The following is a 27,165-nucleotide window of genomic DNA, read 5'->3' on the forward strand; positions in this document are numbered from 1 at the left end:
GTCCCTTTCACATCGATGTTTCCCTCTCTCTCTCTCTTCCTCTCTCTCCCTCCCACTCTACCTGAACAAAAAATGGAAAAATGTCCTCAGGTGAGGATAAAAAAATAAAAAATAAAAAAGTAAAAGTGAAGCATTATAAACTATTTCTCTGTTAAACACAAATTTAGTGTTTTGCAGAACTACATTTCCCTGCAACCACTGTGTCACATAAGACATAGTGTTGTAGTGTGCATGTTGGCACATGTTGCTTTTTCTGATATCTTATCTGATACCTGATACCATTGCATGTTTCGGTGATAATGTTTTAAATATACTGGGTTAAATAACTATATTATTAGAATTCATTTCATCCAGATTTTTTTTTTTCTTAAAAAAATTATTTTAGTTACATGTGTGGCTCACATGCTATCTCTATTTCACGGTGCTGATCTAAAGAACCCTGGAGGTTACAATCAGAGAGAGATCAGGTTATCAGGGAAGAATCTAAGACAGATGAATTGGTCCCTCACATACACTTCTTAGAGCTATGTCCTTGTGCTTTCGATGTGTGAGTTCCTTGAGTGTGAACTAGAACAAGACACAGACACTGGTATACATTTCTTAGCACCACTGAGTAAACCCGTGTGTTGCAGTGACAGATGTGCTGACGGGGGACTCAGACAGCAAGAAGCTTATAAAGTAGCCTTTGCCTTAACCAAAGTCTTTAATCTCCTCATCCCTGCTTTCTCACTCTGAGTGGGCTGCTAGATACTTCCTAAGATCGGCTGACACTGTAGTGTGTGATTCAATCATGTTATCAGGATCCATTCTGCTCCCTGTCAGAGAAGAGTCCATGCTCACAGATGCAGCAAGGTAACGTCAAGAATAAGCCCTTGGCGACAGAGGAGTGTGCGGACAGTGTGGGAGGACCGACCAGCACAGCACCTTCGTCTGGGGGGAGGACAAGACCTGCAGCCCATCCAATAGGCTGTTCACACACCCTCCTCCTACCTCACTTCTAGTTATATGACCACTCACAGGTATCTACCTAGCCCTCCGTCAAATACCCACTGAAAAAATTATAGTAATGCATTTCGTGTGTACATACTGTCCACAGGCACAAGATAGATGTTGGGGACAAAATGTTAGCAAGGCTAAAAAAACGGCTGCCCTCAGGGAGCTTAAGTTCTAGCAGAAGAGGCAATTATGAAAGCACTGCACAGATAATTATTTAACTTAGTACAAAGTATGACAAAGAAACACTGGGTATAGAGAAGGCTTAGACTAGGACCACCTACCTAGTGTAGGTAATATTTCTGACATGTGTGGTAAGCCAATGTAGCTTGGTGGTGAAGAAATCAGACTGTGCGTGCAGACTGTTGGCTTCAATGCCCAACTGTGCAGTCTGCTAGTGGTTTGATTCTGAGCATGCTGTTTAGACACTCTAGTCTTTATTTTTCCACCTAAAAAATGGGGATGATAATAACAGTATTTTCCTCTGAGAGTGCTTGGAAGGGGTCAGTAGGTCGATACAAAACAGTAGTTGGTCAATTAGAACACCTTGGAAAACCTAAACATTATTTTCTAAGGGTTTGTGAGCATTGTTGGAAATCTCTCTGGAGTAACCATTTGTGGTTAAGTCCACTTTGGAGGCCTTTTAAAAATTCACAACTAATAAAAAAAAAGACTCTCTTCGGGGGCTGAGCCAGTCTCCAATGCTAGTTTTTCTCTGGATAGTCCCAGCTGCCAGCAAAGAAACAATTCCTTCCATTAATTTCCAGACCCAGAAAAGTAGCTGGTAATTCACTGAAGAGGAAAAATCAAGGGTTAATAAACATGAGAAAAATCTTCCACACACACCAGTCTTCAAGGAAACGCCAATTATAACAACTAAATGCAATGCTCTGCGCATCAATTAGCAAGATATGTATTGTTATTGATGTTGTTGTTTCCTTAGTTTGGATGGTTTATGATAACAGTGACAGTAAGGATTCAGTAAACATAGTTATCATTCATTTCATTTACAAAACTAAATAGCGTGTATACTAGAAATTGTAGTCTCCTTCTCTGCTAGCCGTGTGACAGGCATCTTCTACAGGCACCACAGCGATGTTATCAGATAGCCCCCCAAGTCAGAGGGAGTGGGCTGTCCCCAACCTTGATTCCTGTCTTCTCATATAAACGAATTCAAATGAGAGACGTTGACTACATTGTGATAAAGCCAATTTACTAAAGCATGCACATTTTTTAAAGAGGCAAGCAAATCTACACCTCTGGCTTATGAAGCGCAGACGGGCTCTCAGCTAATCTGAAGAGCAAGTGGGGTGGGTGGTTTCTGCTTTATATGCCCTCCTGTCTATAAATTTTTTAAAAATTCCTCTGCTAGATATCCTGGTACAGATTAACTCTGAAGGTCCCCCTTTTTCTTTGTTATGGCTTTCCCACAATTTATGGGAAGTACCTGACAATTAAATCCTGAGACTGTTGTCCTCTGTTTAAACAGGGAGATGAAGTAATACTGCTTCACTCCTATCCCTCCTCCCTGCTGTTTTAACAGCTTCAGGATGATATGCACTAAGTAGTCTCTGATTTCTCCTTCTCTTCACCCATCTCCTTCCCCCTCCTATATTCTTTTATGAGAAGGAGAGGTTTAAACCCTTTGCTCTCAGGATAAGACCCTGCTACAAGCAGCCTGCAAAGCTTTGTTTAATTTTTCTGCCTCAGTTTCCCTATTCCACTTGTCCCAGAATTTTCCTAGCTTTCCATTGTCCTTTAACAGGAGTATAAATTGGAACCCAGATTTTCAGACAGTATCTTGACCATACATAACATGATACCCAAATATGTTGATACCCTACAAATTTCACTTTTAGGTTCCTGAGAAAATAATACAAAGTAAACACGAAGATTTACATGAAGAGATGGTCATCACAGTATTACACAGCAGAATACTAGAAATCTAAATACTTAATAATATGGATATGTTAACCAAATTCTAGTATATCTACAAAAAAAATTTTTAGGTATCCATTAACATTTTTTACAAAGATTTTTAATCATGGGGGAAATATGTACCATACAATTTAAAATTTTTTACATGTCAGATAAAAAATTGTATATCTGGGCTAATTTCAGCCACATAAGACAATAGACATAGAAAGAGGGAAATACACCAAAATACTAAGAGTATTTATTGTGATGCTTTTATGAGGTGATGGATGGGGTGATAGGTGAATATTTTTATCACATGAATATTTTTCTACAAGTTCCAGTTTTTCAAAATGTACAGAGAAGTGTTATTTGCTTTAATAGTCCTCTAAGCCAAAAACAAGAGTGTAGGCATGTGATGAGAATCTCATTTGGAGCTGAATTTGAAAGAATAACTGCAGGTCACTAGTCCCAAATCAAGCCTGCAATCCAAGGGTTTAGGAATACAAAAGACAGTCTCTGAGCACATGATGAAATAGGAACATTGATCTCTTTCAACCCTCCTCTAGGCATCCGTCCCTCCTCCCACCCTTACACCCAGCCTTCCTCTCCCCTCCCTGGGTGTCCTTGAAGTATCAGGAAAGTCTTAGCAAGTACTTAATTTAACATCTGACCATTTTTCTTTCCATTTGTATTAATTGACATTAAATATTTTAATTTTAGATAAATAATAATATCTTTATTGTTCTAACAGTGAAGATTTAATTCCAGTTACAGTTCTGTTCCTGCTTATATTTCCAACATTTTCCTTCGATGAGTTTTTCAGGCTGCCTTTTAATTGCTATTTTGTTGGAGACAAATTCTTATTATGAATATATCTTTTCTATTACATGCTGTTTTTCTTATAGTCACAAGTCTTGAAAGCTTCTAAACTACCTGCTAAGTCTCATCGATATAAATATTGTTATTCTTGTTGGGATTGAATGGTTAGATTTTAAACTTCAGTCAGAAAATCTTTTTATAAGGAAATTACAACTCTTTTATTACTCTCATTCTATCAGTTTGTCATTGAGTTACAATCCCTTTCATTTGCATAGTTTCTGTAACTAAACTTGAAACTCGATCTCCTTAGAAAATAGGTCATAAAATAATCTTAACTGAATTCATATATTTTACTAACATTCAAAGATTAACATATTATATTCCAACATCTTAAATTACAGTATTAACTTATTTAGTTAACTCAACAGTTGGTCTTCCTGCCAGGAGATACAAACTATGGATTCTTCTCCCTGTAATAATTTTAATAAAGAAACAATATATAATTGTTTACCCTTCACTTATTTATACTCAATTGCCTAAAACCTATTAGACATGCTCCTCTCGTACCTTATAGCTCTAATATCAGATCTAGTTTACCAAAGAATTCTACTTAAATTTTGATTCATTTCTTTCTGGTTTCTCTTTTTCAAGAAATCCTTACTTTTTAATAGTAGTTCATAGATAGGGGATTCAGGATACATTGTTTCAGATACTTCAGCCTTAAGAATGCTCTTTCTATCCTTCAATATTATCAATCTCAACTTTTCTTAATACCCAGTATTATTTTTAAATGCCTGTAGTGAGTTTGTCACATTATCATGTATTAGCAATTAATCAGTTAAAGATGAAGGACCACGGTTTAGCAAGGTTGTATGCTTCACATTAAATAGCATAGATTTTAGAAGAGCCAGGATTTGAACTTATTTGTCTGACTCTAACAATGCTAAAAGAACTGTATTACTGGGGAAGGCAAACCACCCACAAATAAATGTCAAATTATTTTTTTTAAACAATTGGTGCACACAATATGTGTCCTCAGTTGGACTGTATGGTGGGAGTTTATTTTACAAAAGTTTCTGATCTCCTTCCTGGTTAAAAATCACTGCTCTAGAAAGAGAAAAAGTGCAAGATTTGTCAGAGGTTCAGTAGGGAGCTATAGCCTCATAGCTTTAAACATGATGAAAGGACAGTTAGGTTACAGATATATGGGGGTGGGAGTGATGTAAGTGAAGGAACCCCATGGCATAATCATCTGCAAAAGGGGGGTTCTCCTCACTAACAGCCACTCAATCAAGTTTCCCATTGTCTAGCTAACACCTCGCACCCTCCCCACTAAACCCTATTGCTTTGCTTTCTTTCCCTCAAAACAGATTCCACTTACATCTTCAAAACATCTTTACCAAAACTAAAAGGAAAAATTACAGTGAATAAAATACGAAAGTAAAACAAACAAACAAACAAAAACATTGAACATACAAGATAACGGTTAAGAAACTTAGATAGGTAAACTCTAGTCATAAATTTCTTATCAAAGAAATGTTCTAAATACATACAGGTCATTATTAGTCTTTTCATCTACAAGGATACCTCTACAAGGAAAACACTTAGGATGACCCTGTTAAAAAGTATCTCAATCCTTTTCAAAAGCTAGTTATTAATCTTTCAAGATTATCCTACATGGCCCCTGCCTCTTCCAACCAGACATTTCCATCATGCCCCCAAAAGCAATGCTCTGAATCAGCCCAACCCATGGTTGCCTGATCTCTGACTTTCCTATGTAAAAAGAGCCCTTTTCCAAGCTGGACCTAAGTCTTGGGCACTCTGACACTCTGCAGACTGTATATATTTCTCCTGGCCAATGCCAGTGCTTGGCTCAGCCTTGCCACTTGGTGCCTTCCCTTGAATTTCTCCATAGTATCCAAGTAAAAACTTCATCACAATAGCGCGACAAATCTTATTTTGGTCTGGCTCAGTCTCAACTTCATTCTACCTTCTTTTGGCCAGTCAGACCCATAACTAAATCTTCTTATTAAATGTTGTTTCTCTTAATGAAACCAATGAATCCTCTCCCCTAAAAAAAAAGAAATACACATGAGCCCTGGCCGGTTTGGCTCAGCGGTTGGAACGTTGGCCTGTGATACAGAGAGACCTGGGTTCGGTTCCTGCTAAGGGCACATACTTCGGTTGCAGTTTGTCCCCGGCCCTGGTTGGTCGTGCGGGTGGCAGCCACTCGATGTGTCCCTTCACGTCGATGTTTCTCTCTCTCTCTCTTCCTCTCTCTCCCTCCCACTCTATCTGAACAAAGGGTGGAAGAATGTCCTCAGGTGAGGATAAAAAAATAATAATAATACACATGAATTTTATTTGTAATTTTAACAAATTTAAAGATCCTTTGAATCCCATCCATAGACTTTCTAAAGTCCCGTGGACCCTAAATTCAGAATCCCTGTCTCAAAACCTCCCATCTTTCCCAGATTCTGGTCTGAGCAAACACAGTTCCCAGTTCATGTGCAGGCAGAGCTGACAAACACCCACAAATCCCATGTCATCTTTTGACCCTCTCGACTCTTCTTTCCTATAATGAGTTGCTAGCAAAAGCTTAAACCTCTAAAATTTTACAGTCTTCAAACCATTTAGCCATGCAGCAGTCAAACAGTGAGAGGTTGCCTAGTTTCTGTAGAACTCATTTACAACAGCAAAGACCTGCTGAAGCTGGCATATTATGTTCCCAAGTCAAAAAGCTGGCTGGGCAGAAACAGAGCTGGAGATTATGAAGGACAGGACTGGACAAGAGGGGCAGTACGGCAGGTGCAGGAACTTGATGCACAACAAAGAGGTCTAAACGTTCTCTCTCCTGTAATAACTTGACATGGGAAAACCTTTGAGGGCAGCAGTGGCTGACAAAGATAGATGTGGTTTTAGTGAACAGGATGGACTTCAAGGGGGAGGGTCTAGAAATAGGAAAGTCCACGGTGGGCGGTGATGACTACTGGAAAGGCATGAGGGAATGGGGGCCTGAACAAGGGTGAAAAGAAGCCCCCTCCATAGCAGAAGAACACCAGAAAATCGACAGGACTCACTCGATAACCAATTGTGATTGGTGCCAGAACTCAGAAGGGAGGTGTCAGGGGATGAGAAAAAGGCAATGAAAAGTCAAAAACAATAAAAACATTTTGGAGCGCATTAATTTGGAAGATAAAACAAATTCATTGAATTTACACATGGGAAAAGTTTGGTTAGAAATATGGATCAATTGCCAAGACAGGTATAACCTCTCTTTCTCTGAATATGTTTAAAGCATAGACAGTTAGGCAAGTTTTTAAGAACACCTACTAATGATTGGATATGCTCTCTGGATTAGTTCCTTTATTTTTATTTTTTATTCCATGGGTATATCAGTCTAAAGTTGTACAAACCTACAGATAAAAAGTTAAAAAATTAGCCCATATGGATATAATAGTACATAAATAAGAAATAAGTTATATTTGGCAACCAGTAGACAAAACCCGCTAATACCCTAGATTTGTCTTTCTTTAGATGTCTTGCTATGATACAGCCCACATGAAGCAATCTCCTTAGACTGATAGCTTATCTTCTTTTTATGTATCTCCTTTTTATATATTACAGAGTGCATACAATTTTGAGCTCCTATAAGAACTCATTGTGGTTGGTGATAGATATGATTGTGATGACTAAAAATAATAATGCATAATATTTATGTCTCTGTGCAAAAAACATTCCCATCCTTCCAATAACTTTATAATGTAAGTACTATTATTATGATTGTCACTTTAAAGATAAGGGACTTAAGGCTTAGAGAACATTAAGGAACTAGACTAGGTTCACATAGATAGTAGGCAACAGAGTGAATCCAGATATGTCTAACTCAAAGCTTTCTTATTAATTTGTGCACTCTTTGAGTTTGTCTCAAACAGTGCTCCTCCTAAAACTGTAAGTCTTGCTGCTTTTTATGTAGTAATTGTTCAATAAATGTTTGCTAGATGAATGAATAGATGGAGATGTTTGAAGAATTAGGACAACCAGTGGGCAATATATTTCTGCTGATATCCAGGCTTTTTACCCTCCCACCCACCCTCAAAAAAAGCATTTCTACAGGCTTCTTATATATACACCATGCACCCTGCTGAAGTAGCTCTTCTAGCAACAAGCATGAAGGCAGATGGGTAAGTTTCTCACCTCGGTCAAATTATCTGGTCAACCACTTCCTTGATGACTATTTACTCACCATGTCTAGCAGATGCTGAGTGTAGCCCACATAGGACCCTGGTTCCATCTCTCACTTTCAGGTATTAAGTTCATCACATTTGATTTGCAACCTTTATGTAGCAGATATGATCAAAGAAAAGCTTAAAAACTACATAGGTTCAACAGGATCCATATAAACATACATAAAACATATAACTACTTTTTAAAATATTTTTTCTTTATTGATTTTAGAGAGAGAGGAGGGAGAGGGAGAGAGAGAAACATCGATGAGAGAGAACATCAATTGGCCGCTTCCTGCATGCCCCCCATTGGGGATTTGGCCCACAACCTGGGCATGTGCCCTGACCGGGAATCAAACTGGCGACCTCTTGGTACATGGGTCAACGCTCAACCACTGAGCCACACCAGCCAGGCCATATAATGATTTTTAAATGTGACAGGTAATGGGTCCAAATCTAGCCTTTTCAAACAGGGAAACCATCTTGAAAAGATAATAAACAGGTGTGTATTAAACATCTAGATATGCTTTGTATAGTGCTAAGAACTGCAACTTAGTAAGTTTAAACTCTAGTGAAGATAGACAAAAAAAAAATGTACACATAAATATGTGGATACATATATACACACATTACACATGTATATTATATAATAAATATATACAACATACATATATAAATTACATACACATACATACTTAAAATCTAAGGCCATCAACCAAATATAAACAATCATGTCACCCTGGTGAAGGAAGAATAACAAAGCTCAAAGAGCCAGAGGTGTCCTTGTCAAGATTTGACACTACGGAGGAAAAAAATTACTTTGCAACATACATATATGTTTTTCTCTGTAGCAGAAAGAAATTTATTAAGAGTACACACACCATTTAAAATATCTCCCAACCCACACTCCCATTCTTCGAGAACAGGGCTAAATTAACCACAAGGCTGGATCTCCAGCAGTCCTGTTTGTACTACAGGATCCCCCTCAACCAAAGGTGCTTAGTCATGTGACTCAAGTTAAGCCAATCAGGCTCTCTCCTGATTGGAACTAAGAAATGCCTATCAGTGGCCCTGAGAACACGTGAACAGGGCAGAGCCAGCACGGAGAAAAGGAGTCCACAGAGAGAAATGGCATAGTTCAGGGAAGAGGGAGTTGGAGAGACTGAGGAAGCAACTGCTTGATTCTGGTTTGTTGTTCAGCTCTGTGTCCCGCATCCCTGAATTTCTGCTGTCATTCCCACCTTGGTTTCCTTGACCATCTTTCTATCCTTATAATTAATTCCACATTTTCTTAAGCTAGCTCAACTGAGTTTCTATTACAAAGAAAGAAACTCTATAATCTTCTTAGTAAAACATAGACAATAATACAAAAACCCTTATATATCTTATCGTAATAATATGTATTTGACCAAATATATAATTCATACGATATTTATTACTGTATTGATTAATAGGGAATAACTTGAAATTACTTTTAAATGCATTCATAGAAGACTAAATAAATAAATGATGGCATATACCTACAATTAAGTTCTTACCAAATATTTAAAAAATGAGAAGTGCATCAGAGAGTTTTCTAAATTAATTCTTTTCAACTACTAACATCTTACATTTAGCATTAGGTTTATGAGGTTTAACTCAATACTGGTCTAACTAACCCTGACTTATGCAGTTTTTCTCCATAGCTAAAACACATTATGACTGTAATGTCCTACTTCTTCAGATGAAAAAGAAACCCGGTCTGATTCATAGCCATCATAATATATTCCCCTAGGTGGTTCTCATGTTTAAAGTCTAGTTCTTCCAACCTCCCCCAACCCTTTCATTTTTTAGACAAAAAGAAAAAGGAGAGTTTACTGATCTAATCCAGCCGCCAGAAAATTGAGCACTAATACTTACTTATACCTCAATCCTCAGTGAAACATAGACATATAGACACCTCTCTCTGCTCCTTCCTTACCTATTTTTGTGGAAATCTCTGCTTCAGGGGGATCACATAATAACTATATGTTGGATATGTCTAGACACCGTCATAGACAAAGAGGGATTGTCAATAAAACAGAGATAATGGACAATGAAACTGAGTAAAGGAAAGAAGTGATACATGAATGAAAGATAATTTGATAATTTTTAAAACTTGAAATTTTTGAACCTTCAAAAATATTGTGAACTCAACTTCAGAAAGTTGGAAAGTCAGTTGTAAAATAAGTTTTTAAAATGTTTTCAATATCAGTGTTTTCAGTTTGTCACAGTGATTAGACCATAGGCTTGAGAATCAGATATATCTGCGATCCATCTCAGGGATGCCACCAGCCTACTGGATGACCTTGAACAAGTTACTGAAACCTGCCAAACCTTAGTTTTTTGTTAATTTTGATAAGAGTATCTTATAGGATTACTATAGAGATTAAATTAATGAGTGGATAACTACAAAATAAGTCTTGCTCTGTGACATTACAAAAATTTTACCATTCACATTTATTTGACAACTACCATATGGCAGACCACTGTTTCTGTTGTTTTCTTTTTTTCTTTTTTAATTTTTTTTTTCTTTATTGATTTTAGGGAGAGAGGAAGGGAGAGGGAGAGAGAGAAACATCGATGAGAGAGAACATTTATCAGCCGCCTCCTGCATGCTCCCACTGAGGATTGGGCCCACAACCTGGGCACGTGCCCTGCTGGTAATCGAATTGGCGACATCTTGGTGCGTGGGTCAATGCTCAACCACTGAGCCACACCAGCTGGGCAAGACCACAGTTTTTTATACCTTCATAGACCTTTCTGTTGGAAATATATTTGTTGATGTCTTTAATGTCTATTTCCCTTGCAATAACATTGTCTAGAATTATTAAAAAGCTTTATAAATCTATGTCAATTTATCTTAAGCATTATTTTTATTATTATATTTGATTGTCATGCATCTGTGAATGAATTACAGTACATTATATTTATAATCTTGTGGATTAGATAGCATGTTTTCCTTAATAAATTATCGATATCAACACAATTTCTATTTATTCTTACCAAGCAAAAAATTGGTAGGGAAGTATTTTGAACCAAAACATTTACTCCTATGCACCACGGGAAAGTAAAAACCATAAAATTGCAACTTAGAGATGCCTGAAGAAGCAATAAATCTTTTTGTTTAATAATTTGTCTCCTACAAAATTAAAATATTGAATAAGCTCCATTACAATTGAACTTTCCATGATACTATAACCACACAAGCTTTTTTTCTCCTTACCCATTCTGTGGGGGCTTCTTTTGTTTTTTTGGGTTTTTTTTTTAATGTTTTTATTGATTTTTTTAGAGAGAGAGATAGAAACATTGATGTAAGGGAGAAACATTGATTGGCTGTCTCTTGCACATCCCCACTGGGGATCAAGCCCGCAACATGAGCATGTGCCCTGACCGGGAATCGAACCAGGACCTCTCAGTCCATGGGCCAATGCTCGATCCACTGAGCCACACCAGCCAAGCTGTGGGGTCTTCTAACTAAGGTTTGTGGTGTGTGTGTGTGTGTGTGTGTGTGTGTGTGTGTGTGTGTTCAACTTCTGAATTGAAGTTGTTTCCTTCTAAGTCAAGCCTTCATTAAAAACAGTTGTAATTTCCCAGCATTATGAATTCACAAAGGTCCCTCTACTTATAAAACCAAGCATAATCCTGCTAGTCTTTTTCTTTTTGTTTTCATATCTTACATCATTGCTCTTCAGCCAAGTTCAGTCACTTTGCAAATGTAGAGCTCTTCAATAATTCTGAGCACCCATGTATCAGAATCATGGCTGCCATGGGGACACGACATAGAGCAGTCAAGGAGATATTGAAAACTTGGAAGTAATCCAAATATTTAACAATAGGCAATTGGTTAAATAGTCTGCTGCTCATTTATTTCTCAAGATGTTAGGTAGCCAGTCTGTTTCAAACACACACAGTGGGGCAAAAGTAGTTTACAGTCATGAGTACACAAAACAGAGTTTATTATTGTATACTTACTTGTTAATTGTTGTATTATTTTTCATACAAACAACTGTAAGCCTACTTTTGCCCCACCATGTACACACACACAAACAAAAAGCTTTAAAAAGGCAAAATATTCAGAATATATTGTAAGGTAAGCAAACAGGTTATAAAACTATTATAATATGGCCTAATTTTCTAAAATAAAATACTTAGAGTGTTTTTAATGTATTTTTAAGACCTAGGATAGTACTTTAAATAATCCCAGTTTTATAAAATAACAGCAGTAGAATCCAAAAGCTTAATTCTAAGAACAAGTATTATGGATTAATTTTGCTTTTCTACCCTCAACCCCATTATTTTGTTTAATAAATGAGCAACATATATCACTTTCATGGCAAGAAGAGACACTGTGTTTGTGTGCTTGTGTGCACACACATGCATGTGGATGGATAGATAGATAGATAGATAGATAGATAGATAGATAGATACAAAATATATACATACACATCTACGGAGTGGCAGTTCTGAGTTAAGTTCAATACAATACATGGTAAGCCTTGAAATTCCTTTATTGTCAGTGCAATAATACATAAACCAGAAGGACAAATTAATGATTTGTAGCTATCCTTTTAATAATTGATAATTTGGGACTATCCTTTCTACCAGTCAGAATGTCTGTCTACTATCCAGGTCACTTATTTACAGGTTATCTAAGTACCTAAGAAGCCTAGCTTATTATCAGCAGTTTGGTAAACACAGAGTAGAAATAAAGAGCCTGGATTACACTGAATCTCTGCTCCTTAAAGCAGGGCCGTGTCTGCTTGTACCTTGCTCTATCCCTAAAGCTTAGCACAGTGCCTGGCACATAACCGGTGCTTTAAAAACTTCTGTTGAGTAGACCCAGACACATGGAAGTAGGGCACAGACTGACATCCCTCAGAAGAGGGGATGGGGGGTGGGGGGGTGGGAAGAGATAAACCACAGAACTTATATGCATGTATGCATGACCAATGGACATGGACAACTAAGCCGGGGACAGGGTGGGGGGGGGGTGCCAATGGGGTAAAAAGGTAAAATATCTGTAACAAAAAAATAAATAAAAATTCATAAAAAAAAAAAAACTTCTGTTGAATGAATGGCTGTTCCACCAGGCCATGAGGAAGCCTGAAGTAATCGCCTTACTTCTACACAGAGTAGGCACAAAATGAACAAACAACTATATCCCTTGGATCCTAGGTCTCTTCTCAAAAAAAGTTTGACAAACTCTGACAGGTTCTCATGCCTTGACGTTCCCAGAAAAGTTAATACCTTATCAACATGCATTAAGCATGTAAGACATGCCAAGCCACATGTATTACTTAATTTACTCCTCACAATTATCTATGAGTCATGTTCTATACTCTCCATTTCATAGATATGGAAACTGAGACATCAATGATATAATTTTCCCAAGGGCACACAGCAACAAAAATGGATCTGATTACAGGAATGTCTGATGCCAAAAATTTTGTCCTGAATCAATGTACTAAACAGGAGCCCTTTATAATCAGTCCTTGTTTCAAAATGTAGTGATAGGAAAACAACTCCATCTCCTCTAAGGAATTAGCTAGCTCCTTCTTTTCTGGTAATGAGAGAACTATGTAAGGGAGCATATCTACCTTTTATCTTTGGCTTCCAGGAAGCTCACAGACAAATGTAGACCTCAGCTAGAGCAACTCTATTGGTCTTAACTTTGGTCTCTGTGTACCTTTGGCCTGATTCATATTTTCACATCTACTTTTTGTTATTAATTAGAACAAATTATAGAATAAAGTTTATATGTATAACAAATTATATAACAAATTTTAAAATAAAATCTTTATTTTGGAATAAAGGAATATAGCATCATTATGTGTTAATTTTATTATATTTCCAGTTCGCAGAGCAGCTACCTGACCACAGCATCCTCTACGTTGTCTAAAGAAGAAAAAGCAAATTATCAACTTATTCCAGGTTCATGTGCTATTATTGTTCCTTTTCATTAAAGTCTGTGGTTGTCTCTAGATTATATTAACTTCAAAATTGCTGAAATGAAAATAAAGCTGATAACTGGATAGCTCACATTTAGAGTGTAGTTTGGTTTGCTGGTTTAATTTTAGACCTTACTTTTCAGTGACATCCGTTCAGTCTTGGAACTTTAGTCACTTGCTGACCTTAATTCTCAGGGTATCAGATGAAGTCAGCATTACCAAAGAGAAGGCCACCCGTAAAACGAATTTGCATGTGCCTGCTAACGTGTAGGTATACAATTCTAAACTAATATGTTTGAAAAAAAAAAAATGGAAAGTTTTTTGACCCACTTTAAATCAGTGTTTCAGTAAAAAGCTAGTGAGAAACCCAAGAAGCTTGTTTTCCATGAGGTTAGTAGTTATTACTCAAAGGAGAAACTGACATGCTTGATGGTGGATTTTAATGTAGGGATTGGGGAAACACTGGTGGATTGCGGTTGTTGTACGAAAGATGACATGATGCGATGTGTCTTCCTTTTTGCATGGCCTGGTCTCTTACACGGCTTCCAAGCATTATCTCAGTGCTTACGGGCTGGGAAAGATGTGTAAGGACAAGCCTCATTTACCCAAACGATAACGGCATTATGTCCTACATGGAAGTCACCAGAAACAGAATGCCTCTCAATCCCATACTTCACCTAATGCAATCGCTGTTCAGTGTTCTTTTGACCATACAGGTTAGGTATGCTTTTTAAAGAAGTCCAAACAGTTTTGTGATCTGATTCTATCAGGTAAAAATAATTTAGTCTGGATTAGGTAAAGGCAGTATAAAAAAACCCACAGTAGAAGAAAGAAAATCAGTTACTCAAAGGAGCTGTTCATAGAGGATCTTCATCAACCCTTGTTGGTGCAAGGCCACACACAGATCGACTCTCAGAGCTGAGCCTCGGCACCTTACGCCATTAATACTTTGAAGTTGGAGGCAGATGATCTAGTTCTTGATGAATTGTATCTAAATCTGGATCTCAGTGAAATCCTCACTTATCAGTTCCCCAAGGCCCTCTTTATGACTCTCTATGGCAAACATTCTGCCCCCCTTAATATCATGTCTTCCTTTTAAGCATCTGACATTGCTTCTTATATGCCATTTTCAAAACGTCAGCCCCAAGAGAATTCTCTGCTACCCATTATTCTCCCTATAGTAGATCAAAATCAAAAGTAAAGGAGTCTTACTGACGATGTGCACAGCATTAAATGAAATGGCACCCACTTCTTCTAATTAGCCATTCGCTTTAAATTAATCACTAATGATGGCACAGGGCCTCCTCCTATACTGAGACTGTCATTATTTTTTTTTAAGTCTGTAGAACAGAAAAAAAAAATACAATAGTATATCAATGGTAACCCCACCACCTAAGCAAGAACATTTTTAGTTAGCTTATTTGTTTATTTTTAACAGCAATCTTAATTTTCTACCACATCGAGACAAAAGACTCAACAATACTCTCTCCTGGATACAAAAGGAAGAAAATGTTCTTCTATCTCTTGTGTTATTCTCTATTGTAAGTAAGAAGAAATACTGCTTGGTGAACTAGTAATGTCAAGAAGCCTTGAAAATCATTTTTCTAATCATCCCTTGAAATGCATATTTGTCTTCTAGGAATATTTCCCAATCTGCATTGCTCCTCCTCTCCCCTCTGCACCTAGCTCCCGACTCTCAATTCGTAGATCCTCATTACCCATGGATATCTGTTTCCAAAGCCTTCAAAGAAGCAAAATTAAGAAAATCACCAAGCAAAACAATCACCCCAGGGTTACTGCTCCTATTTGTTCTCTCTCTAAAAAATTCATTAATGACAAAGGTTATCTGGTGCAAAAACTCATTTTTTAATTTTTAATTTTTCAATTACAGTTCACAATGTAACTGTGAAGCACAGTGGTAGACAAGTATGTAATTTATAAGGTGACCCACCTAGTAAGTCTAGTACCCGCCTGAAAAAATACATAATTATTACAATATCATTGTATATATTCCCTATGCTGTATTTTACATCCCCATGACTATTATGTAACTGCCAATTTATACTTCTTAATCTCTTCACCTTTTTCACCCAGTAACCCAACCCCTCTCCTGTCTGCAACCCTCAGTTTGTTCTTTGTATCTATAAATCTGTTGCTGCTTTGTGTGTTTGTTTATTTTCTTCTGTAGATTCAACACGTAAGTTAAATCATATGATATTTGTCTTTCTCTGACTTATTTCACTTAGCATAATACCCTTTAGGTCCATTCATGTTGTCACAAATGGTAAGATTTCTTCTTTTTTTTAATGGCTGAGAAATATACTACTGTACATATATATACCACATCTTCTTTATCCACTCATCTATTGATGGGCACTGGGTTGCTTCCATAGTTTAGCTATTGTAAATAATGCTACAATGAACATAGGTGTGTGTAAATTTTTTCAAATTAGTGTTTTGTATTTCTTTGGATATATATCCAGAAGTGGAATTGCTGAGTCATAAGATAGACCTATTTTTAATTTTTTGAGAAACATCCCTACTGTTTTCCATAGTAATCCCACTAACAGGACACACAGGTTCCTTTTCTCCACATCCTTGCCAACACTTGTTCTTTGTTGATTTATTGATGATAGCTATTCTGACAGGTATGTGGTGATGTCTCATTGTGGTTTTAATTTGTATATCTCTAATGATTAGTGATGTTGATCATTTTTTCATATGTCTATTGGCCATCTGTATATCCTCTTTGGAGAAGTGTCCATACAGGTCCTCTGCCCATTTTTTAATTTGAGTTATTTTTGTTTGTTTGGGGTGTTGAGTTATATGCATTCTTTATAAATTTTGGATATTAACCCCTTATAGGATATATCATCAGTGAATATCTTCTCCCACTCACTAGGTTGTCTTTTCATTTTGTTGATGGTTTCTTTTGCTGTGCATAACTTTTTAGTTTGATGTAGTCTTATTTGTTTATTTTGTTCTTTTGTCTCCCTCACCGAAGGAGATATATTAGGGAAAAATATTCTACTAAGAGTAATATCAGAGAGTTTACTGACTATGTTTCCTTATTAGAGTTTTATGGTTCAAGATTTAAATGTAAATCTTTAATCCATTTTGAGTTTATTCTTGTATATGTGTAAGAAGGTAGTCTAGTTTCTTTTTTTTTGCATGTATCTCTCCAATTTACCCAACACTATTTATTGAAGAAATTGTCTTTACCCGATTGTATATTCTTACATCATTTGTCATATATTAATTGACTTCATGGGTTTATTTCTGGGCTCTGTATTCTGTTCTATTGATCTATGTGTCTGTTTTTATGCCAGTGCCATGCTGTTTTAATTACTATCACCTTGTAGTACAGTTTGATGTTAGGTAGAGTGATCCTTCCAACTTTGTTCTTCTTTCTTAACATTATTGTGGCTATTCCAGATCTTTTTGTGGTTCATATAAATTTTAGGATTATTTGTTCACATTCTGTGGAAAATGCCATTAGTATTATTTGCACTGAGTCTAAAGACGCTTTGGATAGTATGGATATTCTAATGATATAATTAGTCACATTTATAAACATAGTATATGTGTTCATTTATTTGTATATTCTTCAATGTCTTAAAATTTTTCTAGTACAGGTCTTTTACCTCATTGGTTAAATTTATTCCTGGGTATTTTATTTGCTTTTGCCATTGTATATGGGATTTTTTTTATTTCACTTTCTGATAGTTCATTATTGGTGTATAAAAATGTAACCAATTTCTGGATATTAATTTTGTATCCTGATATTTTACTGAATTGATGTATCAGTTCTAATAGGTTTTTTTCGTGTGTGTGTGTGTGTGTGTATATATATAATTCATCATATCATCTGTAAATAATGAGTTTTACTTCTACTTTTCCACTTTGGATGCCTTTTATTTCTTTTTTATGTCTGATTGTTATGTTTAGGAATTCCAATACTATATGGAATAAAAGTGGTAAAAGTGGACAACCTTATCTTGTTCATAAACTCAAGGAAAATGCTTTTAGATTTTCCCTGTTGAGTATAATGTTAGCTGTGATTTTGTCATGTATGAGCTTTATTATGTTGAGATATGTTCCCTCTATTCCCAATTTGCTGAGAGTTGTTTTTTCTTATCATAAATAAATACCGGATTTTGTCAAATTCTTTTCTGCATTTATTGATGTGATCATATGAGTTTTTATCCTTCATTTGTTAATGTGATGTATCATTTTAATTGATTTGCAGATTTTGAACCAACCTTGCATCACAGGAATAAATCCCACTTGATCATGGTGTGTAAATGTACTGCTGAATCTGGTTTATTTATATTTTGTTGAGGAACTTTGCATCTCTGTTCATCAGAAATACTGGCCTATAATTTTCTTTTTTTGTCTTTGTCTGGTTTTGGAATCAGGATACTAGTGGCCCCATAAAATGAGTTTGACAGACTTTCTTCCCTCCTCTTGTATTTTTTTAATAGTTTCAGAAGGATAGGTGTTAATTCTTCTTTAAATATTTGCTGAAATTCACCTATGAAGCCACCTGGTCCAGGACTTTACTTTGTTGGGAGATTGTAATTTACTGATTTTACTTCATTGGTAGTAATTGATCTGTAATATTTTTTATTTCTCCTCGATTCAGTCTTGCAAGATTGTATATTTCTAGAAATTGATCCATTCATTTCTGATTGTCCCACTTGTTGGCATATAATTGTTAATATTATTTTCTTATACCTTTTGTAATTCTATGGTGTCAGTTGTCACTTCTCTTTCATTTCTGATTTTATTTACTTGGGTCCTCTTTCTTTTTATCTTGATAAGTCTAGTTAAAGATTCACCAATCTTTTTTATTTTTTCAAAGAACCAGCTCTTGGTTTCATTGACCATTTGCATTTTTAGACTCTATTTTGTTTATTTCCACTCTGATTTTTATTCCTTCCTTAGACTCTCTTTGAGTTTTGTTTGTTGTTCTTTTTCTTTTCCTTTAGGTGTAAGTTTAGATTGCTTACTTGAGATTTGTCTTGTTTCTTGAGGTAGGCTGTATTGCTATGAATATCCCTCTTAGGATTAATTTTGCTATGCCCCTCCAGCGCTTGCCCTGAAGCTTAAAACTCAGCTTCTCCCTGTGTGTCTCTGTCACCACCACCCCCAGCTGCTGTCCCTTCACTGGAGCCTGTGAGCTAGTGAGTCTGTGCACAGGCCCATTAAGAGGACGCTTGGATTTCCAGCAGCCTCCCATCTCACCCAGAGGGATGGAATCCCTGCTGATTTTTACAGCCAGATGTTGTGAGGGCCACTCTCTTGGCACTGGTGTTTCATGGTGTGGATCCTGGTATGGGATTGAGTCCCCTCACTCCTCATGGGGGACCTCTGCTGCTGAGATATGCCACCTAATTCTCAATGGCCACACATGGGTGCAGGGCCAGCCCAATTAGCATCTCTGTACCTCCTATCAGTTTCCATGTGGTTTCTTCTTTATATCCTTAGTGGTAGGACTTCTGCTTAGCTAGTCTTTAGATAATTCTTCTGGTTGATTGTTTTGTAATTTAGTTGTAATTTTTGACATGGTCATGGGAGGAGGTAAGTGCAGCTACCACCTACTTCACCATCTAGACTGTAACTGTCAAAATTCAAAAACTCATTTTATAAAGAGGGAAACTGAGCCTCAAAGACATAAAGTACCCAAGGTCATGAGTAGTTAATGGCAGGTCCACAATGAAAACAAAAGTGCCCTCTCAGCCAGTGTTCCAGACACTCTAATTCTTAGTCCAGCATTTCTTCTTCTTCAACAGACTGGGATCAAAACCTGAGCCAGCTGCCTCTGTAGACAAATTCAGAGGAAAAGCCCCACCCTACTCTCTACACTCTCTTTGTGCTTCTGACTGTTCCTCTACGAGTCATAGGTTTCCAGCTCAAATGTACACCTGAGAAACTAGTTCTACTCAAGGCTAAGCATAACCAGCTTCTACCACCACTTCAATATTACCATATTTACACTTTTACAAAAACCAGCCTTGTTTCCCCAATCTTATTTTAAAGCAAGGGTTGATATTTCAAAGAATGGCACACAGGCTGGATTTCATTGGCACAGGAGGCAAACAGGCAGATGAGCTCCAGACAGCTTTTCCTTCTTAGCCATCCACCAAAAGGACTGGCAGCAAACACATTCTTCTCCACCACATCTTTGTTAGAAAGCAACAAGCAAGGAACCCTTTTCTCAACTGCAGGTGGTCCAAAATAGGCCACAACCTCGTCATACTACTTTCAAAAGGATCAGGATGAAAAGTCAAGATATTAGACAGCTCAATATAGTCATTGGAATGCAACTGGGTCCCAAAAAGAAAATTCAAGATTCTGAACTACCCAAATAAAATTATTCATACCGTCAATCAGTAAAAATATTGAGCAATTACTATTTACTAGACACTATGTTAGGTGATACAAAGACTAATAAGACAACTACCCATCTCTAGGTAGTTCGCAGTCTAGAAAAAAAAAAGATATATAAACAAACAACATGCAATACACTAGAAATATGCATGAACAGCTGTATATCAGAGAGAAATCAGCAACAACAAAGCAATCTGTGAAGACTCTTGTCTAAAGTTTAACATTAGGCACCACAGCAGTTACAAAGATAAATAACACACTGGCTTTGAAAGATTGCAGTAAAATCTAAAAATGGAAATAGACATGTATCCTAAACATACCTTTCCCAGCCAAATAAAACTCAGTGCAAAATGAAGCAAAAGTTACTAGGGAGATAGGTACAAGCTACATGTTATAGAAGCCATTCATTCCAACTAAAATCGGGAGAGACTTCCAGACATAGAAGACACATTTGAACAGGATCTCGAAGGACAAGTGGCATTTGATAAACCGAGGATGGGGAAGGGCATTTCAGAGACAGTGCTTTAAAAGTTGTATGGGCCCTGGCCGGTTTGGCTCAGCGGTTAGAGCGTCGGCCTGCGGTCCTGAGAGACCCGGGTTCGGTTCCCGCTAAGGGCACGTACCTCAGTTGCAGTTTGTCCCCGGCCCTGGTCGGTTGTGCGGGTGGCAGCCACTCGATGTGTCCCTTTCACATCGATGTTTCTCTCTCTCTCTCTGTTCCTCTCTCTCCCCCCCACTCTACCTGAACAAAAAATGGAAAAATGTCCTCCGGTGAGGATAAAAAAAAAATAAATAAATAAATAAATAAATAAAAATAAAAGTTGTATGGGCATTACAAGGAGGATGAGCAGGACCTATGAGCCCAGGTCATGGATCATGGTAGGAGGTGAAACTAGAAATGGTGCAGATCTCAAATGCCAATTCAAATGCTGAGGTTTTTGCATTTTGTTTTGCACACAAGCAAGTGGGACAAGAAAAGGCACAATCAATGTCATGTTTTGAGAGTCATTATTGCAGGAATGTTGAAGGTGGGTAAAAGACAGCAATTGGGAAGAGTAAAAGTGGTTATTAAAACAGCTCAAGTGGGTGAGAGTGTAAGTTGGAGGAACGGCAGTAGGTCTGGGAATAGGTAACAGATGTGAGAGACACAGCAGCCTCTAAGGTTGTTCTGATCATACATAGAGGAGGAACAAGAGAGTTCATAGCGACTCCATGTCTTCAAGGAGAGATAGCTGTGTCAACACCAGAACTAGGGAAATCATGTGAGGTTGCATTTTACTTTTCTATCTGAATCTGCTTTGCCATCAAGATCATCTGCCATTACTTCTGAGATTCAGCAGCTCATGACCTCCTTCACTGATCAGTCAGGATCTATCTAGCCAGTAAAACAGAAGTCACTCCCAGCATTTGCAACAGAGGAAATTTAATGCAAGGAATTGGTGATTCCATGGTGATTAAGTTTGGTATCAGCAAGAGGCTACTCCCATCTCAAGGCTGGAAACACAAAAGAAGCTAGCAGTGCTCCAGGAGACCCCTTCTACCCTGTCCCCTTACATCTCTCCACTCCACTCTCCTGCCCTCTGGCTAAACACAGCTAAGAGCCAGCTGACCAGGAAGTCTGAAAAAGCAGCTTGAAGGGTCAGTTCTCTGAGATACAGAGTAGAACAGGGCAAAGAGGAATGTATCTCAGGACAAACAGGCTCAAGATTCAGCAAATTTCTTATACACCCCAACTGTTGAGTTGGAACGACTAGTCAGCCTCATGAATAATATGAGATACCAGCTGAGAAAACCTGGGAGCCATGTTCAACTCACTGGGGAGAAGGGGCAGAGAGAGGGTAACATGTAGCAACTACATCTGTATCCACTCACCCCTCCTCTTTATCATCCTTGTGCTGGTTCTCAGTGTTCCTGTTCATTTCACTTAGACAATGAACAGAAAAGGATGGAGAAAACCATGTCTTTCTCTCTTTCCTTCTTATTCCTCCTTATTCCTCCACTCCCTTCTTATTGCTGTCATTTTCTACTGCCATTGCCCTGTTTTTCTCTACCTCCATCACCTTTCTCCAGTCTCTATCTTCATTTTAATGCCTTCCATTGTCTCTCTACATCTCCTCCCTCCACCTCCAATTCATTCCTCCTGAAGAATTGTATGAATTAACAAGTTGCTTAGTTAGATGCGCATTTAATAGTAAATTAGTGCCTTAGCAGAACAAACATCAACAAAGCAGGTGTTAATTTAACAAAACAACTATCCAGTTATCACTAAATTATGTATTCCTTTTTTGTTTGCTTATATGGTGAGGTTCTGAGTAGTTTCTGAAATGGCCTCCATCACATCTGGTTAGGGACTATGATGAGGAAAGGAATTAGCAAATGGGAATTAGGATGCATGACACCAGAAAACCTGAGTGTTAATATCAAACTTTTATTTTCCCATATGTCATTAAAATAAAGCACAGCTCTTATGGCAGCTTCACATATGCCCATAAATACATGGTATCAGTTAAGAAGTAGAGCATCTTTGTTCAGCTTCTGACACGTAATAGTTCCTTGAAGGATGAAGAGAGGAAATAGTCTTTAGAAACATAAATTTCTGTCCTTCCCAGTTTCCTTTATGATATCAAGCAGGTATTACTAGCCATGAAGGGGAGGTTCTTCTCTGACCTCATTTGGGAATGGAACTTTTGACCAAAATGGTGTCACCCCTGAACACGCCAACGTAAGTGACCACAGACGGATCAAAGCTCTATAAAAAGAGAGAAGACAGCACAGCACTCTACCCATCTCACAGCAGGCACATGCTCATCCATCTCCAGTGAATCAAGAAAACTACCATGGCTCCTGTGAGAACTTCCTCTGTGGTGAGTCCTGCACTAACGTGCAATGCTTTTGTTGATACGGACCAGATAATACTTCTGAACCGTGGGCATGAAATTCTGGATTCTGACTATAGGGATCTGAGAATACTAATCGTGTAGAATGGGAAGTGAAATCTTTGGTAGATACTTGTTTTTGTATAGCATTTTCAAGAAATGATATACATCAATTTGAAAAATGAGATTAAAACTGAAAGATAGCTGTACTGAGGCTAAACCACACAGAGAAGTGCCACATAATGCCATGCCGTTAGAAAGAACATTTATTGAAAACCTACTTTTCTGAGTACAAATGATTTGATATAATGCTCCCAAAGCATTTTTTTTTAATCCAAAATAAAATGGGTCTCTATCTTGGAGGATTTAATAAGTTGAGGCAATGACTTTTCTTTCCTTTATTCTATTATTATACCATAGTCTTGGTATGCCAAACCCACATATTGTAATCAGATACAGCGTAAGTGTAGCTTAAATGTTTTTTATATTTTTAAAATATTTATTTTGAAATTTAATTTGATTACAGAATCAATATATGTAAATTTAGAAAACTGCAAAATATACCTAAGAAAACATAAGGGGGATCCAGTCTTGGATGTTTGCCACTGGTACAAATAGCATTTCTAACACAAATACTGATACCACGTGGATTTTCTATGGCCATTTGCCTTTTAGGGTTTCACAGAATGATAGGACAAAGCACAATGGTACAGGGAGACATTTCCTCCTAGGAAATCAAGGTCAATATTATCCCAATAACCTGGCAATGATGCAGGTAATGACAGGATGATGACTTGTCATTTCTACTAAAATTACTGCCAGCCAATGAATAACATGCCTTTCCTAAATCAAAATATGAATGTTCAATACTGGTAAAAACTCTGTGGTCTTAGCATTATTTTATTCACCTAACCAGTTTTTTTATTTAACTGATCTGAAAATTTAGAATAGATCATCCTGGAATATAGTATGTTGTCTGTGATAAGTAATACAATCATTATCACAACTTGTTAACAAAAACCACCTACTAAACCAATCTCTCACCTCTCTCTCCTTTTCCATTCAGTTCCAGTCACTGCTGCTGCTGCTGAGTCTGGTGGCTACAGTAAAGGCAGGAATAGCAATCCCACGAGATCCAGGATGCCCAAATACTGTGGACAAGAACTTCCCTCAGACTGTGAGGGTCAACCTAAACATCCTTAACCGAAAAACAAACTCCAGAAGGCCTTCTTCAGATTACTACAACCGATCCACCTCACCTTGGGATCTCCAGTACGTATGGGCCCCAGATAAAATCTCTATATTCTTCTGCCTTTTATGCATCAGACTGCCACCTAAATCACCTTGAGGAAAAATTTTACTCACTCAGTATCATCAGTCGAACCCGGAAGAACCATTGTGCAAAACAATGATTCTCAAACTTTCATTCTTCAAACTTATTTGCTAGAGCACAGGACATCTCTGCCCCCATGACCTATCTTATTCAGTCTCATTGTCACTGACACCAAAAACCCACTCAGATTAATGGTGGTCATCATTCTAACATTTATGATACCCCAAGCCCATTGTTTATTTTTAAAATTGACATTTAATCATAGGGATAATTGCTTGAATTCGCTGTCTTTACAAGGGATGCCCTTGAGAAGATTTCTTGTAAATTACTACTAATTAACTAGGATTTTTATGCCCTTATGTCTAGCACTGGGAAAATATAGTTTGAATTTCAGTGGAGGAAGAAGTATCATGTTGGATAATTCCACCTTTTTTTAGGTTAGATAGTTTTGGTCTACGTCCCCAATAGACCCATATTTGCTGTGTCCTTAGTACATCTAGTATTTAGACCCCCATGGAGAATTAAATAAAAAATGTATTCTGATCATTTGATTTTATGCAAATAAGCCTCAATAATGTGGCACCTACAGAGTCACCTGACTGAAGGGTCTCTTCTCCTCTTCCCATTAGTAAGAATAGTTCAAATACATCAATTAAAATTCAAAGCAAATCAGTCACTCAGCTGGAGGAAACAGGGAGAAAAAGGGATATAGAGGATTTAAGCCTTTGTTTCCCGCCCTTCTAATCAGCTCTGGGCTCTGTTCCAGGGATGTGCTTGTCAGATAAAATTTTGATGCATTCCATGTTTCAAAGACAAATTTCATTAAGCCAGATTAACAACTATCTTACTCCTAGATGATTCCCTTGGTCTTTATCCATCTATCAAATGTATCTTAAGAAAAGCATCCTCTATGTGAAACTTAATCCCTTCTGTAGTCTCAGTCTATCTTATTTTGTTCATTCTTCAAAGAAACGGGAAAATTGATCATTGCCTTTTTCTATATCATTTCATGTGCTTAAAAATCCAAGTTTTCCTGAAACTGCTTCTTTTTCTGACTAACAGCCCTTAGAGAGCTTGCGATGCCTATTATTTGTCAGCCTCTGAATTTGTCTTCCTTCGGTTATTCCTATTTGATGTCCTTGCTGCTTTGCCATGAATTCACTTTCTTCCTGGCTTTTGTCTCCCACAATAGCTCCAATGTGGACCCTGAGAGATATCCCCGTGTGATCTGGGAGGCTAAGTGTCGCCACCTGTACTGCATCAGTCCCGAGGGGAAGATGGACCATCACCTGAACTCCGTCCCCATCCAGCAAGAGATCATGGTTTTGCGCAGGGAGCCTCAGCACTGTCCCCACTCCTTCCGGCTGGAGAAGATGCTGGTGAATGTGGGCTGCACCTGCGTCACCCCCATTGTCCGCCACGTGGGCTAAGAGTTTCCGGTCTGAATCCAGCTCCCCAAATTAGTTAGGTTTTCTGGAGTATACCCAGCCCATTTCTGACCAAGCTCACCAGGGTTCTTAAATGAGTTCATTCAACTGAAGCTTCAGAGGTAACCTTTGGTTCAGACATTGAATCTGAATCATCTTTCCTGCTCCCCAAGGAGGAAGGTTTAGATTGGGTACCAATTTGCTTCTCACTTGCTTTTCTAAGGGCTTTAAATTATTTATGTATTTAATAGACCCCAAGATAACTTTGGGGTGGAAGATTCCATTTTGATGAGTTGCATGTCTTATTTTAATTTTTAAGGCAGAATGTCAGACTTAGGAATTTTATTATTTAAAAGGTAAAACCTATATTTATTTGAGCTATTTATGAATCTATTTATGTTTCTCAAGTCTTCAGAGAAAAATGAAATTGTGTGATTGTTCTGCCTAGGAAAATCCTAGATAGGACTAAATAAATGGCAGGTGAGGATTTCTGCGTTTGTACTACATATGGATACAGGATTTCTCTCCTCTTTGTCTCGTAGGAATGCTTAACATGGCTGGGGGAAAAAAGACTAAGCCTAATTTTATATTTATTAACTTAAGTTTTTCAATTGTTGAGGTTTCACAAGAGCCAGCAAGTCTAATCTCTGCTCTGTAAAACCCTTTAATAAAAACAATTTGTAATAACAAAAATTGGAAAGAAAATTTGTTTTCTTATTCCTTCTCATTAAAAGTACTTAAGCCGCCCTGGCTGGTTTGGCTCAGCGGTTAGAGCGTCGGCCTACGGTCCGGAGAGATCCGGGTTCGGTTCCCGCTGAGGGCACGAGGGCACGTACTTCAGTTGCAGTTTGTCCCCGTCTCTGGTTGGTCGTGCGGGTGGCAGCTACTCAATGTGTCCCTTCACGTCGATGTTTCTCTCTCTCTCTCCTTCCTCTCTCTCCCTCCCACTCTATCTGTACAAAAAATGGAAAAATATCTTCGGGTGAGGATAAAAAATAAAAAATAAAAAAAATAAATAAAAAAGTACTTAAGCCAATCCGGCTGGTGTGGCTCAGTGGTTGAGCGTCAACCAATGCACCAAGAGGTTGCCAGTTCGAATCCCAGTCAGGACACATGCCCAGGCTGTGGTCCCAATCCCCAGTGGGGGGCATGCAGCAAGCGGCCAATTGATGTTCTCTCTCTTTGATATTTCTATCTCTCTCTCTCTCTCTC

At 37.7% G+C, this 27,165-nt stretch overlaps 1 protein-coding gene across 1 annotated transcript; it reads left to right on the top strand.

The window, feature by feature from the left end:
* The first annotated feature begins 23,154 nt into the window (after positions 1–23,154).
* Positions 23,155–25,956, top strand: IL17A (interleukin 17A). Its single transcript, XM_036247830.1, has 3 exons — positions 23,155–23,181; positions 24,266–24,465; positions 25,719–25,956. The coding sequence occupies exons 1-3, from the start codon at positions 23,155–23,157 to the stop codon at positions 25,954–25,956; spliced, it is 465 nt and encodes a 154-aa protein (XP_036103723.1).
* The last annotated feature ends 1,209 nt before the right edge of the window (positions 25,957–27,165 follow it).

The sequence above is a fragment of the Molossus molossus genome, unplaced genomic scaffold (genome assembly GCF_014108415.1).
Source record: "Molossus molossus isolate mMolMol1 unplaced genomic scaffold, mMolMol1.p scaffold_m16_p_8, whole genome shotgun sequence".
In the NCBI taxonomy this organism is placed as follows: domain Eukaryota; kingdom Metazoa; phylum Chordata; class Mammalia; order Chiroptera; family Molossidae; genus Molossus; species Molossus molossus.

Bases quoted from the DNA above. Each gene is read 5' to 3' on its own strand.
- IL17A (XM_036247830.1), top strand. From the start codon at position 23,155: ATGGCTCCTGTGAGAACTTCCTCTGTG. The intron at 23,182-24,265 runs GTGAGTCCTGCA...ATTCAGTTCCAG, and splicing joins CTGTGAGAACTTCCTCTGTG to TCACTGCTGCTGCTGCTGAG. The intron at 24,466-25,718 runs GTACGTATGGGC...CTCCCACAATAG, and splicing joins ACCTCACCTTGGGATCTCCA to CTCCAATGTGGACCCTGAGA.